Source organism: Macadamia integrifolia, chromosome 4 (assembly GCF_013358625.1).
Source record: "Macadamia integrifolia cultivar HAES 741 chromosome 4, SCU_Mint_v3, whole genome shotgun sequence".
Taxonomy (NCBI): Eukaryota; Viridiplantae; Streptophyta; class Magnoliopsida; order Proteales; family Proteaceae; genus Macadamia; species Macadamia integrifolia.
In genome coordinates this window covers 25,953,637-25,969,853 of record NC_056560.1, presented here as the reverse complement: position 1 = coordinate 25,969,853, position 16,217 = coordinate 25,953,637, and the positions used below count along the sequence as shown (strand labels likewise).

General features: G+C 37.7%; 2 protein-coding genes across 2 annotated transcripts; both read left to right on the top strand.

Annotated features, from left to right (window-relative positions):
• Window positions 1-1,014: 1,014 nt before the first annotated feature.
• LOC122076052 (phospholipase A2-alpha) lies at window positions 1,015-3,476 on the top strand. The gene is made up of 4 exons (XM_042641333.1): window positions 1,015-1,261; window positions 1,341-1,383; window positions 1,520-1,645; window positions 3,175-3,476. Exons 1-4 carry the CDS (start codon window positions 1,133-1,135, stop codon window positions 3,348-3,350), a joined length of 474 nt encoding a protein of 157 aa, XP_042497267.1. The 5' UTR covers window positions 1,015-1,132; the 3' UTR covers window positions 3,351-3,476.
• A 2,820-nt stretch (window positions 3,477-6,296) lies between these two features.
• Window positions 6,297-14,867, top strand: LOC122075617 (reticulon-like protein B22). Its single transcript, XM_042640698.1, has 4 exons — window positions 6,297-6,633; window positions 7,227-7,368; window positions 9,970-10,039; window positions 14,518-14,867. Exons 1-4 carry the CDS (start codon window positions 6,458-6,460, stop codon window positions 14,631-14,633), a joined length of 504 nt encoding a protein of 167 aa, XP_042496632.1. The 5' UTR covers window positions 6,297-6,457; the 3' UTR covers window positions 14,634-14,867.
• Window positions 14,868-16,217: the final 1,350 nt, after the last annotated feature.

Here is a 16,217-nt window from a genome sequence, read left to right as displayed (position 1 = left end):
GAATATGACCTATCAAGTGATCTTGTCATTACCTCTTCCCACCCAATTGTCCATATTAGTTATGTCACTCATGCAAATTGACAAACCACAAAGGTATGACATGAGAGTAGCATGAACACTTTTTTAGCACTTCCTTGCAAAAATATCCAATTTGTGAAAAAGATCTTAACATACGTATCTTTGATCCCCAACTAGCTTTAGATGCTAAACATATTTCGGTAGCTTTCCTCACATCATTACCAACTTTTTGGTAGAAAATGTTACCAACTACAATCCCATCACAAAGACTCTCTCTTCTATTACAACATATGTTAACTCTTGGCTCTATAGCTTATATGCCTCTTTGGTCCCATTGGTCCATCCATTATTATTATTATTTTTTTTTTTTAGAAAACTTGCCATCAAAGATTTTAGATGTCTCAAAACAAAACATCATTTATCAGTAAAATTTATGATCAATATTAAAAAAAAAAAGAAAAAAAAAAGGTGGGTGGAGGGAAGAAATAGGATCCAAGATGTTTGTGTAACAAAAAATGAAGACAAGGTTTCCCTTCATCCATGGATTTTGACGGTTTGATGGGACTCTTAGAATAATGAACTACCAAGTGATCTTATCGTTACCCCTCTGACCACCCAATTATCAAAGGTCTAAAATACCATATTCAAGTCTCAACTGATCATTAAAACCCTTAGCTTGAGGAGCGAAAGAAAACTTGGTCCAAAAACAAATTTTGCGAAAATAGATTAATATCTGATCACCAATATGGGTTGAAAATATCTTACTCTGACCCAACATGATTCAGATTGACACGGGCTAGGAAATACCCAACCCATAACCAGGTGAGCCGAACAGTCTGTAATGGGTGGCGTGTAATGAGTTTGCTCAAAGTTCTTTGAATCCATAGTCTAACTAATAGTGGACCCTACAACCACCTAACTCATCTTTTAGAGTAACTCTATTTCTATACAAGGTAGTTCTAAGGAACAGAACAAAAAACATGTCACGAGCCGTTACATGACAAGCCCAACCCTTCTGTAGCTCTGTCTTCTTCCAGTCCTTTTTCCTCTATAAATCAGGGTCTTCAAGGAAAACCAAGCTTCATCTTTTACAGAGCTTTCTCCACATCCAACAATGTCCAGAATCCGATCACTGAAGTTGGCTCTTCTCATCCTTTTTTCTCTCACTGTCTTAAACTTTTCTTCTATTTACGTCCATGCCCTCAATGTTGGCATTCAGTCTGAAAATGCAGTGATCTCTTTGGTTAGTTCTTCACCTTATCTCCTCCTCTTCCATTCAAATTTCCTTCTTTGTGATATTTTATTTTTTCAATACTGGACAGGGTAAGGAATGCAGTAGAAAATGTGAATCAGATTTCTGCTCAGGTACTTTCTTTTGAAGCTCTCATAATGTTCTTTTATGAGATTACCTATGGGTTTTATTTATTTATTTATTTATTTATTTATTAGGGACTTTGATATTAATGGGTTTCTTTTTCATTTTTGTTTTGTTGAAACAAAGTGCCTCCATTTCTAAGATATGGGAAGTACTGTGGACTCCTGTACAGTGGGTGCCCGGGGGAGAAGCCATGTGATGGTTTAGATGCTTGTTGTATGAAACATGATGCCTGCATTCAAGCTAAGAACAGTAAGTTCATCCTTGAAAAATTACTTAATTTTATTTATCTGCAAATCAAATTTAACCCGAAAGAAAAGAAAAGAAAAGAAAAAGGAGGGATGGGGGATGAGAGATATAAGACAATTTACAAAAAGAAAAACCACAGAGAAGCCCTAGTGCCCAGTAGGAACTAACCCAGTAAAAGTGCGTTCAACCACCCCACCCCCCTTATCAATAAGCCATTAATTGTGAGTTGATCTTTTCCCCGGGATAAGGAATTAAGATCAGTTCATCACATTTGATCTAAATCTCCAACTATGCAAGATTTATGACGAAACTTTGGGAAGGGGATGGTTGTCAAGCTATGTGCCCCTGCATCTATGCGAACCAATGAAAAATAATTTACAAAAAGAAATACCACAAAGAAGCACTAGTGCCCAATAGGAACTCACCCAATAAAAGTGCATTCAACCACCCCACCCCCCTTGTCAATAAGCCAATAATTGCGAGATGATCTTTTCCCTCAAGGAATTGAAATCAATTCATCACATTTGATTTAAATCTCCTACTATGCAAGATTTATCACGAAATTTTGGGAGGGGGATCGTTGTTAATTAGGCTGCGTTGCTCCTGCATCAGTGTGGGGACCAATGAAAGTGCCTAGGGGGCATCCATCATGGGTGGAAATTTTCATTTCACAGGATCAAGGTGGTCATTTCACCCTTTCACTATCATGCACTGTGCTGCCTAGAGCCTTCTTTTCCCCCGAAACTTAGTATTACTTTTTTGAATTTCTTCTCCATCCACAATTGAGATATAGTTGCACAAAGGGCTATATTGCCAATGTTATCATATGGTCTCCTTTGAACTTCTTAGAACTTCTTAGCAACCCACTTGGATTTCTAAGAGAACAAAACCGGCTAATGTCGCTCCAGATCTATCTACCGAACTTGTAACTCAAAGAATAGGTGGTTTCTACTTTCCAATCCTAACTAGTATGAGAAAATAGGAAAGATTCAATTGCACATTGCTCTTCCGAATGTCTAAGGTGGGGAGTGCATCTACTAAGCATCTCTAAGAAGCCAAGGACTGCTCCTACAAAAAAACCAAAGAAGCAAATGACTGCCTAGGTATACTCAAATGAAACCACATAATTGCTCCCCAATTAACCTTAGGACTTGGACTCCTTATAAGATCCCAAGCCAACTTTGAAGTAAAAAGACCCGAGATATTTCCTTTCCAAACAACATGATCTAAGTTATTTCCCATGAAAATATATATATATATATATATTTTAATGTAAAAGAGAATTCATTCAAGAGAAGAACATGCACAACCCAAGCCCTCTTGAACAACAAGTTCATGAGGCCAAGGAATGGAATGTGATCACTCTGACTTACTCCAAATCGACAGGGCCTTCCTAACTAGGCTATCAACAATACCATTGCTATTCCCGGAAATACAAGAGAATGAAGAATTACTTATTTGTTTAGAATGAATGAATTGGTAGTCGTAATCTTCACTCTTTTTATAATTATGTTCTTGGTGCATTGGATCAGATGATTACCTTAGTCAAGAATGCAGCCAAGCATTTCTCAACTGTATGCAATACTTCAAAGACTCAGGAGGGCATACCTTTAAGGGCAACAAGTGCTCAGTAGAAGAGGTGATTGATGTAATTACAGTTGTTATGGAGGCAGCTCTGATAGCAGGGAAGGTTCTCCATAAGCCTTGACATGTGGGTTTTCAATTTTAGATATAGAAGAATAAGAGAAAGGGAGAATGAAAGCAAATTGACATTCATTATTGTTGTTTTACTACTGAAAGACGAAATAGGAGGTTTCATGGTTCCATTCGCTCCTTTAACTTCTTAAAATTTTGTTACATTTAGTTTCAAGCTTGATGAGGGAAGGGAAACTAGGGCTTGGCCCTGATATTCCGAACTCGCCTTGAACTCGAACAGGGTTTGGGTCAAGTTTTCTGACTCTGAAGACATATAGGGTTGAAAAACCTCAAGCCTGGGTTAGAGTTGGGTTAGGCTCAGGTTAAGGCCTCAGCCTTGCCCAACCCAGCCCAACCCGACCCAATCCGGCTCGAAATTTTAACTTTGAATTTTATATTAGAATTTAAGTTTCCTATTGGTATTTTATTTTTCTATAATTTTTTAATGTATAGGGTATGAATTTCAAAAACATGTCAATCAAGGTTAATCCAACCATTGCAAAAGACAGGGTCAACCCAACCCAGCCCTACAACAGAACTCGGCCTTGACAAGGTCAATTAGGTCCGGGTTGGGCCTGAACATGAGCTCGATAAGGTTGGGTGGAATTTTGAGGACCTTGGGTTGAGTTAGGGTTTTAAGAAACCTGGCCCAACCCAACCCTGTTTCACCCTTAAGGGAAACCTTCACACCAACCACCATATAAAATAAGGGAAAAAAAATAATGTTCGGAAGCATAGCCTACACCAGTGCTTCCATGTGTCTCTCTTTCTCTTTCCTCACATGTACGGATAAATTTATGTCCCTCATTTTGGAGAGAAGAGAGAGAGACATAGGGTGCATAGGTTGTGCTCCCAACAGATAAGCTACCACAATTATCATTTGGGTTTTTTGGAAAAGGATAAGAGAGAAAGAGAAGGAGCTCTTGTAAGATCATTTTTTCCACTGGTCTAACAAAAGTTTGTGTGTTAGCAAACATCTCCAGCTCGAGTCTCCTATGACTGATCATTCAGAAAGAATATGTCTGAATTAGCCACTATACTAAGAAAAAAATGGGAATTAGAGTGAGGGTTTACATAAAGTCTTTAGATCTATAATTTTTAAAATTTTTATTTAAGATTCTTGTAAATCTAATAAAATATGGAATTTTCTTTGAGTTTCATCGTTTATGATGACGAAATTAAAAGTTATCGTGGAAAGGAACAAAGCCTGTTTGCCTAGGAATAATTGATAGCCAATTCTCTCAATTCTATTATGCCCTTTGAAGCTTACATAGTGGGACCATTGCAGTTCAACGACCTTACATAGGACCATCAGAACTTAACAAACATTCGTGGATAGCTTAAAAGGCCAAATCGTGGTCATTTGTTGTGAACTATTCTTTGCTTGTACAAAATGACTTCATATAACTTTTTAAAAGAATTAAAATACCTTCACAATTACTTTTTTTTTTTTTTTTTTTGTTAATTAAGATGTTCGGGTCAACTTACGCGTTCCTCGACCAATCCTCACGACGAGACTAGCAGAGCAACTCACCTTGAAAGTTGCTAGTTAGCCATTGAAAAACTATAAAGAAAATTGATGATAATCTCTTTGGAAAACTACACTTTATAAGGTTTGATCTCTTTCGATCCCTATTCTGTAAAGTATTGCAAGTGAAAACCCTTAAAACATGTTAGTACTGTTTTAAAGGAATTAAAAGCAAAGATTCATAATATCTATTTTCGTTTTACTTGGTTTTCATCGTTCTACCATATCTTATCGTGGCATGGGCTAGACGAGATGAGGCACAAATAGCTGGATGTTTTTCTTTTTGGGTGGCCTAGTACTTATTACGAGGAGAATGAAATGTTTACATATAGACACATCTCTTAATATATGGACAAGAGATATGATTCTTCGATGAGCATGAAGACATGAATCATATCCCTATGTATGCGGAGAAGCGTTTATACATACTTGAATTTTACCAAAAAAAAAGTTTATACATACTTGAAAGGGTATGAAGACATGTCTCTATGTATAAGAGATATTTCTACAAAAAAAAAAAAAAAAAAGTCCATACGTTAATTGAAAAAGATACCCATATTATATTTATTTATTTTTGGATAGGGAGAAGAGTGCATTCAACATCTACATGTATACCTCATGGCAGGCATAGCACATTGTGTCTGTAAGGCTATAACCATAGATTGGAATTAGATCACACTATTCTACACGTAATCGACAAAGCCTCTTAATCGGAGATCGACAAAGCCCTCCTAACCAGGGAGTCAACTATAAGGGTGTCAATCAGTTCGGTTCTAGTTATTCGGTTTGATTTCGATTCGGTTCCGAATGATAATAAGGTGGACCAAAATCGAATCGAGAACTGACTTGATTCCATATTTAGATATTCAAGACGATTCAATTTGGCTTGATTTGATTTCGGTTCCAATTCGATTATGATATGCAATTTTAATTCGGTTCAACTTTTGGACAATGACTGTGATGGACTAAAGGCCATAATGGGCTGGAGTTATGGGCTTTATGGCCATTGCTAACTCCAAAATTGTCATAGCATGTAAATATGTGATGATAAATTGTAAAAAACACTTACCACATAAAAAATAACTCTTAACGATATTAAGTTTATTTTTTTATTTTTTTTGTTTTAAGATCAATTCGGTTTGGTTTTGATTTGAACCGATAGTTCTCACACCTTGAACCGATCCAAACAATGTCTATACTCACATACTCAAACCGAATCACTTCAATTCAATTCGATCTACTTAATTTGGCTCGGGTTCAGATTGGGTATTCGATTTCGATTTGAAATTGACACCCTTAGTCAGCTATACTGAAAGAGTGCAGATCAGATTTAGACACAATCTTTCAGTTTAATACGAGTGGCCTCAGTATTCATTCTAAACCACGACTAATCAAACAGGCTAAAAAAAAGAAGGAAAATACTCTGCTTTGACCTAAGTAGGGTTAAGTGGTTAACCGCTCTAAAGTCTCAAATGGTTCATTGAACGACTTCAATGAACCATTCACGATTACGCCTATTGATTAAAATGAATCAGATAACCGCTTGAAGTCCTCCACTTGGAATAAGAAAGGAAAGCTTAACAGATGAGAAGATGGATTGCAGGGGAGAACTGGGGAAGCCGTTGATTCTGTTAATATGTGGAACTCTTGTTTACTACCACTGCGTCTACCGAAACTCTAGTCTTCTTTCACTCGTCTCCGATGTCTTCATCGTCCTCCTCTGCTCTCTTGCCATTCTTGGAATGCTATTTCGTCAGATGAACATCTCGTAATCCTCCTTTTTTTTTCCTCTTTGCTTCAAGTTTCCTCTTGTTTTGATTGTTCCTTCCTCTGTAAATTTTTTCTGAACTGAATTTCGGTTTTCCATCTAATGGTTGATATTAAGGCAACAGGGAATTGACATTATTAGGGGCTTAGTTTTTTCTGTTTTGTTGGAATTAGGGTTTTTTCGCCCCTTAATACTCATGAATTCATTTTTTGGTTTTCTTGTTAATTTGTGTTAACTTTTGCTAGCATTGGATCCTTGATTCAGTTTACTGTGTTCCAATATGTTATTTATTTTTATTTTTTCTTTCGTGGGTTAATTCCATTGAGGAAATGCCTCTGAATTTGAGTTTATTTCTTCTGTTGTACATGGATAGCAATGTGCTTTTGGGTTTTTGATTAGTAAATGAACAGTGGAACTCTTAACACAATAAAAACGTCCTCTTAAACATTTTAATTTATATTCTCTTTAATAGATATTTGATATTTTTGTTAAATTTTAATGTACTTGCAATGCTGTGTAGTTTACAATTTAAACGCTTGATTTGGGGGATTTTGACATCTCAGTTTCATTTTATTCTGGTGAAATTTTTGTAGGGTACCCGTGGATCCTCTTGAATGGCAGATTTCTCAGGACGCAGCTAATAGCTTTATTGCATGCTTGGCTAATACAGTCGGAGCTGCTGAGTCTGTTTTGAGGGTTGCTGCGACTGGGCATGACAAGAGGCTCTTTCTTAAGGTCATAGTTTATCGCTGAACTAATTTTCTTTTATCTCTGGGTTTCTGTGTTTTCAAGAGCTATTTTAGTTGAGAAATATTTTTTCCTTTCTTTTTTTTACAATTACGAATCAATTTTTTTTATAAGGAGGATATTATGACATCATACAACCTGACATATACACACACACACACACACACACACACACACACACACACACCAGTTAAATAGAGATATGTCCTTACCCATCTTAGCAGGACCATCATGTAAGATTGTAAGGGTTCATTTTGGCTCTACCAACAAAAAAAAAAAAAGGGTTCATTTTGGCCCCCCAAGAGAAGAAGTTACTGAAGAAATTCAAGTTCCATTGCACTAGCACTCTGCTCTATTGCAAAAGTTCCATTTTTAGAAAGCTTGGGAACATTTTGGTTTATAATGAATAGAGAGAAAAAGTTCAGTTTGAGGTGGTCTAGGGTAGGGGTGTCAACTGGTCGGGCCGGTCCGGTTTCGATCGGGCTTAATCGGGCTTGAAGACTTTCAAAGGCTACACCGTGTCCGCCCATTTAACTAATCGGGCTTAGTTATTGAGGGCATGGTACGCTTTATATTCGGTCGGTCGGCCTCGGGCTATAATCGGACTACCTTAATCGGGCTTTAGTTGGGCCTTAACCGGGCTAGTTTAATGTTAAACGGGCTTTAACCGATTTTGAAACATGCCCTCTTTAAAATGTGCTCTTATATTCCGGCCCACTCATGCAAGCCCAAAAAAATGACAATAAATCAATAAATGATACCAAATATAACCATTATTTAAAATGTGAACATGTCTTTACTTTTTAGTTTTTACTTTTTTCTTTTGGGGGGTAAAATAGGTATTCTACAATCATTAAAGGGTCGGACCAGGCCGGTGCACAATAGGCCGGTCTTGGTCGGGCGCCCGACGGTCCAAGTAACAAAACCGAGACCGACCGTTTATAAACGGGCCGGGCTCAAGCCCGACATGTTTAATAAACGGTCCGGGCTCAAGCCCGACACGTTTAATAAACGGTCCGGTCCGGGCCGGGCCGGTCTATAAACGGTCGGTCCCTGTCGGTTTAGTCGGGTCGGGCCACGAATTATCACCCCTAGTCTAGGGGAATGAATTGGATGAGGGAAATGTACTTCTAACTAATCCAGAGTGTCCATTATCTGGATCTGCCACATCATCCCTTCACTGGAAAGAAATCCTTCTCACTGCAGGTTCCAAATCCGAATTAACCATAATAGAAAGCCTTGGGTTGAAACATATTATAATCAAGAGAAAAACCTAAATGGGAATATTTGCATCCCCTAGTATCTTTGTTTGCCATCCAAAAGAGATCTAGGAAAACATCCATAGAATTTTTTTTCATTTTCATTGTTCTAACACCAAAACATCCATAGAATTTTCTCATTTTCATTGTTCTACCACTAAAACATCCGTATAATTTTTCTTTTTGTCATTGCTTTACCACTAGCTTTGAGAAAAAAGCCAGCCATTGTGTTAACCTGACCACTAAGTCATAAGATCACCACGAGCTTTCCTAGAATTAGATAATCCTGAAGGTGGAAATTGTTGAGCTGATTTTTTGATGTGATGGTTTTATATCAACTTCTTGTGCTATATATGTAGTTTCCTAGTAGTGGCAGTGGGTTAAGATACGAGTAAAACACTAAATGATCTGACAAGAACATTGCCTGCAAATGAAATGGGTGGTGATGAACACAACGCAAAATGCCACATTTATTGTATGGTTCATGTTCGGGTACAAAATGACATGAAATACTGTATGATTGTATGAAAAATTCCAACAAAATGGTTACACTGGTTGTCCATTTTATTTGTATCTGATTTCCTGATGCAATTTGCTGGCTCTCTGCACCCTATGATTTTGGATCTGGATGGTTTACTTCTGAACACATTCTGTCACCAGACTAATGTAACTTATTCTATATCTGAATTTTTAGAGTAAGAGGTCTAAAGGGTTAAACCTGAACCAGAACGGATTTCTATTTAAACTATGTTAGATTTTCCAAGCATTGGATTTGGCTAGGTTAAATGCATCAGGCAACTCAACCTGAAAACACACTGCAATTGTTCTGAGCATAATTTATTCAAATTTATAAGATCCATATTGGCTTTTGTTTCGGGTTAAATAATTCGGATTTTGGCCAAGTGCAGGTTGGTTTGATTAGTGATTAGCACGAGTTCTTAGGATTGCAGTCTAATTTTGCCAATTTTCAGAATTCGTCACTGTTTTACATAATTGTCATGGTGCCAAGCAGAGCCAAGGCAATGGCGCCTAAGTGATGCCATGGGGCCAAAGTGAGGGCCATATTTTATAGCCGAGACCATATTTTTCTGGTATTTTTTTTCTTATAAATGATACTATATAGAATGCTAGGAATGAGAAATGCTTAGGATTTGTACCATGTTCAGGGCCCAAGACTGCACTTATGACTCATTATCTGGCTCAAGGCTTGCCTAGTTGGCCAGGTGGCACCTTGACAGCCATCCTGTTTCACTTTACTGTAGTTTTTTTTTTTTTCTTCTGCTGGATAGCAACCTGAAGATTGAAATCTATGTCTTTTCTTTTTGTTTAGGTGGTCAGCATTCTTTACTTGCTTTCTGCATTGGGACGATTGGCCTCAGGTGCTACAGTTGTGTATGCTGGTATGCGTGACCCCACTGCCCATTCTACTCTCTGGCATGACTCTGAAGTGAAAAACTTGGTTACAATATAAATTACTTTCTATCAAATTTCTCATGCTACTATTATTGCCCGACTGTGCACTACTATTTGTAGCTCTTTTATAATGTCATTGTATTTATTGAAGCTGTTCTTTTTTATTTTGTTTTTCTCTTCGAAAATTCTGGAGGGTAGTACTGCTTTTCCTTTCTTGGAATACATGTTTCTCTTTTTTCCTTAGATGTTTGAAATGGTGGTGCAGATAAAACACAAATATTGGGCTTATTTTAGTGGAAATAAGCCTTGGGGTGGGCTATATATGTGTTGGGCCTTTGGTTCAGTGGGTTTCTTTGTAATGGGAAACTTTAATGGTTCTTAATTATGGGTAGAACGCAGGAACGGGATTTACTTTATTAGGTTAGTTTGAGTTGTTTTATTTTATGAAGTAATTGTTATTTGCTTGGTTGTTAAGAATAGGATGGAGTCTTGCCTGAATAGAAGTCCTGTTCCTACTATGGATAGAGTTTTAATCACATGAGCCACCTATTCTAACTAGTAAAAGTAGAGTTTTATTTTACTTGTAAGGGACATCTATTCCTATTATGGATAGAGTTTCTTATTTCAAGTTCCCTTTCCTTTCTTATTTTAAGTACACTTCTAAAGCCTCCCCATGGTTAAACGAATGCAGAAGACCTTGCCTTTGTTTTTAAATTGACTATTTACCTTTCAAGGCAGAGATGTATGTTCGAGTTGTTACTTTCGTGCTTAGCGGGGCTATCAAGATTTCGTTATCACATTCCTCCTTTTATGAAAGTAGGTTAGGTGATGACTTATCTTGGTAATGGACGTAATGCATGTAGGACGCATTGGCTTGACTGATCTATATGGTACGTTAGGTAGACAGCTGGTACTTTATTATAGTTTGTCGTTATAAGTCTGTGGCTGATTTGTAGTTGTGTGTCAGGTTGACAGCCGGCACTTATTAGGATTAGCCATAACCCATCAATCTTTTTGCATGGATCCTTAAACTCGTCCTTGCTTGGTATCCCCAATGTAACCGACCCCATTAAGTTGGGATAAGGTTTTGGCTGTTGTTGTTGGTAATTTTATTGCGACAGGGTTCTTAGAAAATGGTTTATATTTCTAAAATCCCGTTTCAAATTTAGATGACATTTCAATGCTAGTTTTGAAAAGAAAATTAGCTCCAGTTAACTCCACCTACCTTTGCACCTCAGGTTAAGTCATATAGGAGTGGAAAGGATCAATAGGTTGGTTAGGGACAGAACTTTAGAGAGTTTAAAGGTGGATTCTTATTCAACTTGTGAGTCTTGCCTACAAGGAAAGATGACCAAGATACCCTTCTCTAACAAGGGTAAGAGGGCCGAGGATTTGTTGGAGTTGATTCAGTCCGACGTGTGTAGTCCCATAAACATCCAAGTGATATTTGGATAGTACTTCGTTACCTTTGTGACTATTACTCTCGCTATAGATGCACGTACCTGATGCACCAAAAGTCGGAAAACTTTTAGAAGTTTAAAGAGTTCCAAGCTGAGGTTGAAGTAGCTAGGTCAATGTATCAAGGCTTTGTGATCAGATCGAGCTGGAGAGTATTTGTTAGAAGTGTTTAGGGACTAACTCAACGAGGGTAGGGTTATATCTCAGTTGACAGTCCTTAGGGACACCTCAACAGTATGGTGTTTCAGAGAGACGGAATCGAACCTTATTAGATATGGTTCGATCAATGGTTAGTTACTCTGACTTACCTTGGCTGATGGGGTGCATTACACATGCATTGCACATGTGCATAAATCAAAGTTCGAAATCTCGATTCATTTCGGTGTTTTGGTGGTTTTGAAACCACCGAAATACCGAAATCTCGCTGAGATCTTGGCGAGATGATGCTCTTCTTTTTTTTTGGTCTCGAATTATTATATTATGACCTGGAAGGCTGAAACACCTCACCAATCAAAGGAGAAGATTTCTCTCAATCAATCAAATCTTAGCATGGCAATTTTATCGTGAAAACACCTCACGCAATCGAAGGAGAAGATTTCTCCCAATCAATCAAAACCCAACATGGCAAGTTTATCATGAAAACACGTCACACAATCAATAAAAGATCCTAGTCAATCAAAGCCCATCATGGCAAGTTTATCTTGAAGACACCTCACATAGTCAAAGGGGAGGATGTCTCCCAATCAATCGAAGACAAGCATGGCAATTTAGACACCTCACACAATCAAAGGAGAAGATTTCTCTTAATCAATCAAAGACTAACATGGCAAGTATATTTTGAATATGCCGCGGTTGGAAAGAGTATTTGTAATTTGAATTGTGATAAGCATTGTGACTCAATGCCACCTACAGCTTTCTTCTATAGAGGAACCTCTCCTTATATACATTGTAAATCATCCTTAAATATGGAGAGGATCGGTTGGGAGAGATCTTTTCCCTTGATCGTGTGATGTGGTGACTGTCCTTGTTCATGAGGTGAAGATGTGGCAAAAACCAAGCCTTGGAGACACTTTTCAGCTTCTACAGAGCAAAAGAGGCTAGACCAGCCGACACCAGCAAGATGAGGTTGAAATTTCGACCCCAACTCATGAAACATGTGCTATGTACCATTTTGGCAAGATACGAAATGTAGCACGAAATTTCGACGAGATGCTGAAATTTCAACCAGAATCTGTTTATTTTTCCATTTTGTATGGCATTTCGTTTTGGAAAAAAAAAATCCCAAAATTTCTGAGATATCGCTGAGATACTGGCAAGATTTCGAACTATTTCGAACTATGGCATAAGTAGCAGACAAGCAAGTTGGAATCTCAGACAAACATATGCTACATCTTGGGATACCCGAAATCAACTATAGGGTTATAATTCTTTGACCTTGTAGACTAGAGAGTAAAAGCATGTGACATTGGAAGAGGATCTAGTCACTTGGCAATCAGATCCGATGGTCATACTCTTAAAACTTATGGTTGAGAATTTCCACTAAAGCGGAAATCCCCAAGTGCCTCGACGCAGTGGGAGGACTATCAAACCTCCTACATCTGGCTTTTCTCATAAAAGATGATCATAAGGTGGGAGGGTTCCACATGGTGTGTGACTTTTCGGAGTCAGACCCATATACATTCTCTGAGGCGCTGAAGGATGTTGACGTAGTTAAATGATTGGAAGCCATGCCGCTCTAAGATCAACTCCATGCATTTTAACCACGTTTGGTCTCTAATGGATCCACCTCAAGGCGTGAGGTGTCAAGCCCATAGAATGCAAGTGGATCTACAAGAAAAAGAGAGGTCTGGTTGGGAATCTTGAGGATGTGTTTGGTTACATAAATCTCTGGAAACATGTACTGATTTTGGCCATAATTCCATAGAGTGTTTTTGTGGATTCGTAATTATGACATAATAACTGTTTGGTTCTTGGAGTAAATCTATTCACTTTAGGCTGAATTTGCTAGTTTAAATCCGACCCACAAACCACATTGATTGCAAAGACCTTAGAAATCAAATTTGTCTGAACTCAAGAGAACAGAGGTTGTAGACCCATAAACCACATTGATTGCAAAGACCTAAGAAATCAAATTTGTCTGAACTTAGAGAACCTTTGTTGGAGAGAGAAATTGGACTAGGGCTCGCAGAGTTCCAGCAAGGAAGGAGAACTTGCCCAAGGGAGTGTGGGTTGCCTTCGATTGCAGCAGCAGGTGAGCTTCTTGTGGGTTCCGACGCTTGAGGATAACACCAAAGCGTTGGTCGAGGAGACCAGAGAGAGCGCAGAGAGAAAATGGGACAAAGCTCTGGAAGCCTTGAGCTTGGTGGTTCCACTATTTCTTGGTTTGTTGATTCTTGTTCTTTTGGGAGTGGAATTCTGTTTTGTATGTCTGGTTCAATTCTTCGCTCTTGTGCATTGAACCAGTGGAAAACTTCACTAAGAATCAGGAATCAGTGTGGTCCCTCCTGGTTCCTATGTGGGCTGTTGTCTTGGCCCCTTGGTGGGTCCCTCTCTCTGGCCCCATTATGGTTCTCTCAGTGGCCACCTTCCCTCGCACCAGAAAAAAAAGAGTGAAAATGCTTTCTCAGTAAACTTGTCTAATTAGAAAAAGAAAGATTAATGGTACATAAGACTACAGCGGCTGCTGTCATTTAAAAGTGAGAATTTTTTCAATGGAGGGGAAATGGAGCTATTGTTAGAACCCCAGGGAGGACATACGGCACATTTCAGAGGAGTGTGTGATGTTTGCCATTCAATCCTTTCTATTGCTTATGACTTGGGGAAGTAAGAAATCCAGGGAGGACAAATGGCATCTCTGATGCTTCAGAGTAGTGTGATTTCTGCCATTCAATCTTTTTTATTGCTTATGATTTGGGAATATTTCCCTCTTTCTGTTATTGGCTTTAAACACCCTAATATTTTCCCATGGCTTAAACTGAATTTCTCATTTTTGTATTTGCTGAAACAGGGTTATGCTTGTTTTGTGTGTGCATTTTGGCCCAAAGCTCCATATCAGTCAGTGCCTGCGCTGTGCAGTTAATTGGTAGAAGAGATTCTGTAGGCCCTATACAGAACACCTTGTAGTCATTGCGAATATTGCATTGCTAGTCATCGATTGTATATATACCGGTAATTTCTATTTCTGTGAGAGGCATGCTCTAACTGGTGGCCATGCTTGTTTTAAATGAGTATTGGATTGAGAATGTCATCTTTGAACAAATGATTTCAATTCAATTCCAAACTGGGAGACATCTACTTTTTCATATTTATGTATGGATGATATATTAGTGAGATGATGTGATGCGGTTTGACATCAAACTCTTGGATTTCACACTGCTTTCAGGCACAAGGATAGGTGGAAAACAGATCTGAGCTATTATAGAATGTAGAACTGATAATGAAATTTATGTCTAATATCAGAAAAATGTATATAGTGTTGCATCAGAGTGGAATAATTGTACTGTTTTTCTGCTGAGATGCATTTCAGATCTTAAAAGGAAATAGACTTCCACTTACTGGAGACTTCTTATAAGACTAGAAGAGTTTTAAATTTATCCTACGACTAGGATGGGCCCCACAAATCGTCTAGAATCTAGATTGGAAGACTAAATTCACATGCGTCATATGAACCTAGAATTTGGGCTTAATAATTGAGTCCTCTTAAATAAAAAATTGTTCCTACTTCCATAATTTTAGGTCACCCTATGAGACGCACTTTAAATGGGAATTGCATGATTAAGAATCAGAGAGGATCACAATTCAAATGGGCCTACAATCTTTATCTATAAAGCATATGGATATAGCTTGTTGACAACAAATCTATTTGGCGGGAGTTTTTCTAAGCTGGAAGTGAATTTTTTTCCCCCTTGCCAGGGGAGTATTTTTATGAGTGAAAACTAGGGTGTCAAACGGTGCAGTTTCGGTTATTTGGTTCGGTTTATATTTTAATAAGATAAAACCAAAATTGCACAGGATAAGAATAAGGTAAAATCAGAATCGTTTTCATCCAGTTTCGGTTTTTAGCGGTTTCTAATCGGTTTTTATTATTCGGTTCACAATCGGTTTACATGTGGTTCCTATTTGATTGGAACTTGAAAATGATTCTCTTTTGAACCAGGTTTTTTTCTTTTTATCTTTTGGGAAAAAGTAAAAAAAAAAAAAAAATTTTGGCGTACCAAAGGCACCAAAATTCAGTTGGTTTAAATAAATTTTCAATTAAAAATTTCTCTTTTAATATTAAGATTATTGAAACACAAAACCAATTGCATGGTACAGTAGAACTAATGAGAGGGTCCTAACCTCAAAATTTATAGTATATACCCATGTAACAGCTTGGAGCTTTCAAAATCAAGACTATAATGGGTTCAATGTTCACAACGATCAAATATTAGAGAGATAGGTTACCTTGTAACGTGTTAATACTCTCAATATGTCTCTACAACGGTTATATATAGATGTAATATGAAAGAAGCCTTGTCGGCTTAGAATTAGAAGATCATAGTTAGTGTGAAACTGTGAATCCTACAGCTAATGAGAATTCTAAAAATACTAAACTTCCTAAAAGAGTCAAGACAATAATATACTTCTATTTTGTTAAGGATAATATATTTTCTATTTAAATGACTATAAATATGATACCTAATTAATTAAGATCCTATAAATTAAGAA

What these genes read in the sequence shown, in the direction of transcription:
- LOC122076052 (XM_042641333.1), top strand. Translation starts at nt 1,133, where the DNA reads ATGTCCAGAATCCGATCACTGAAGTTGGCTCTTCTCATCCTTTTTTCT. An exon ending in AAAATGCAGTGATCTCTTTG is followed by an intron (nt 1,262 to 1,340) that starts GTTAGTTCTTCA and finishes AATACTGGACAG; the next exon opens with GGTAAGGAATGCAGTAGAAA. An exon ending in TGAATCAGATTTCTGCTCAG is followed by an intron (nt 1,384 to 1,519) that starts GTACTTTCTTTT and finishes GTTGAAACAAAG; the next exon opens with TGCCTCCATTTCTAAGATAT.
- LOC122075617 (XM_042640698.1), top strand. Translation starts at nt 6,458, where the DNA reads ATGGATTGCAGGGGAGAACTGGGGAAGCCGTTGATTCTGTTAATATGT. An exon ending in ACAAGAGGCTCTTTCTTAAG is followed by an intron (nt 7,369 to 9,969) that starts GTCATAGTTTAT and finishes CTTTTTGTTTAG; the next exon opens with GTGGTCAGCATTCTTTACTT. An exon ending in TGCTACAGTTGTGTATGCTG is followed by an intron (nt 10,040 to 14,517) that starts GTATGCGTGACC and finishes TTGCTGAAACAG; the next exon opens with GGTTATGCTTGTTTTGTGTG.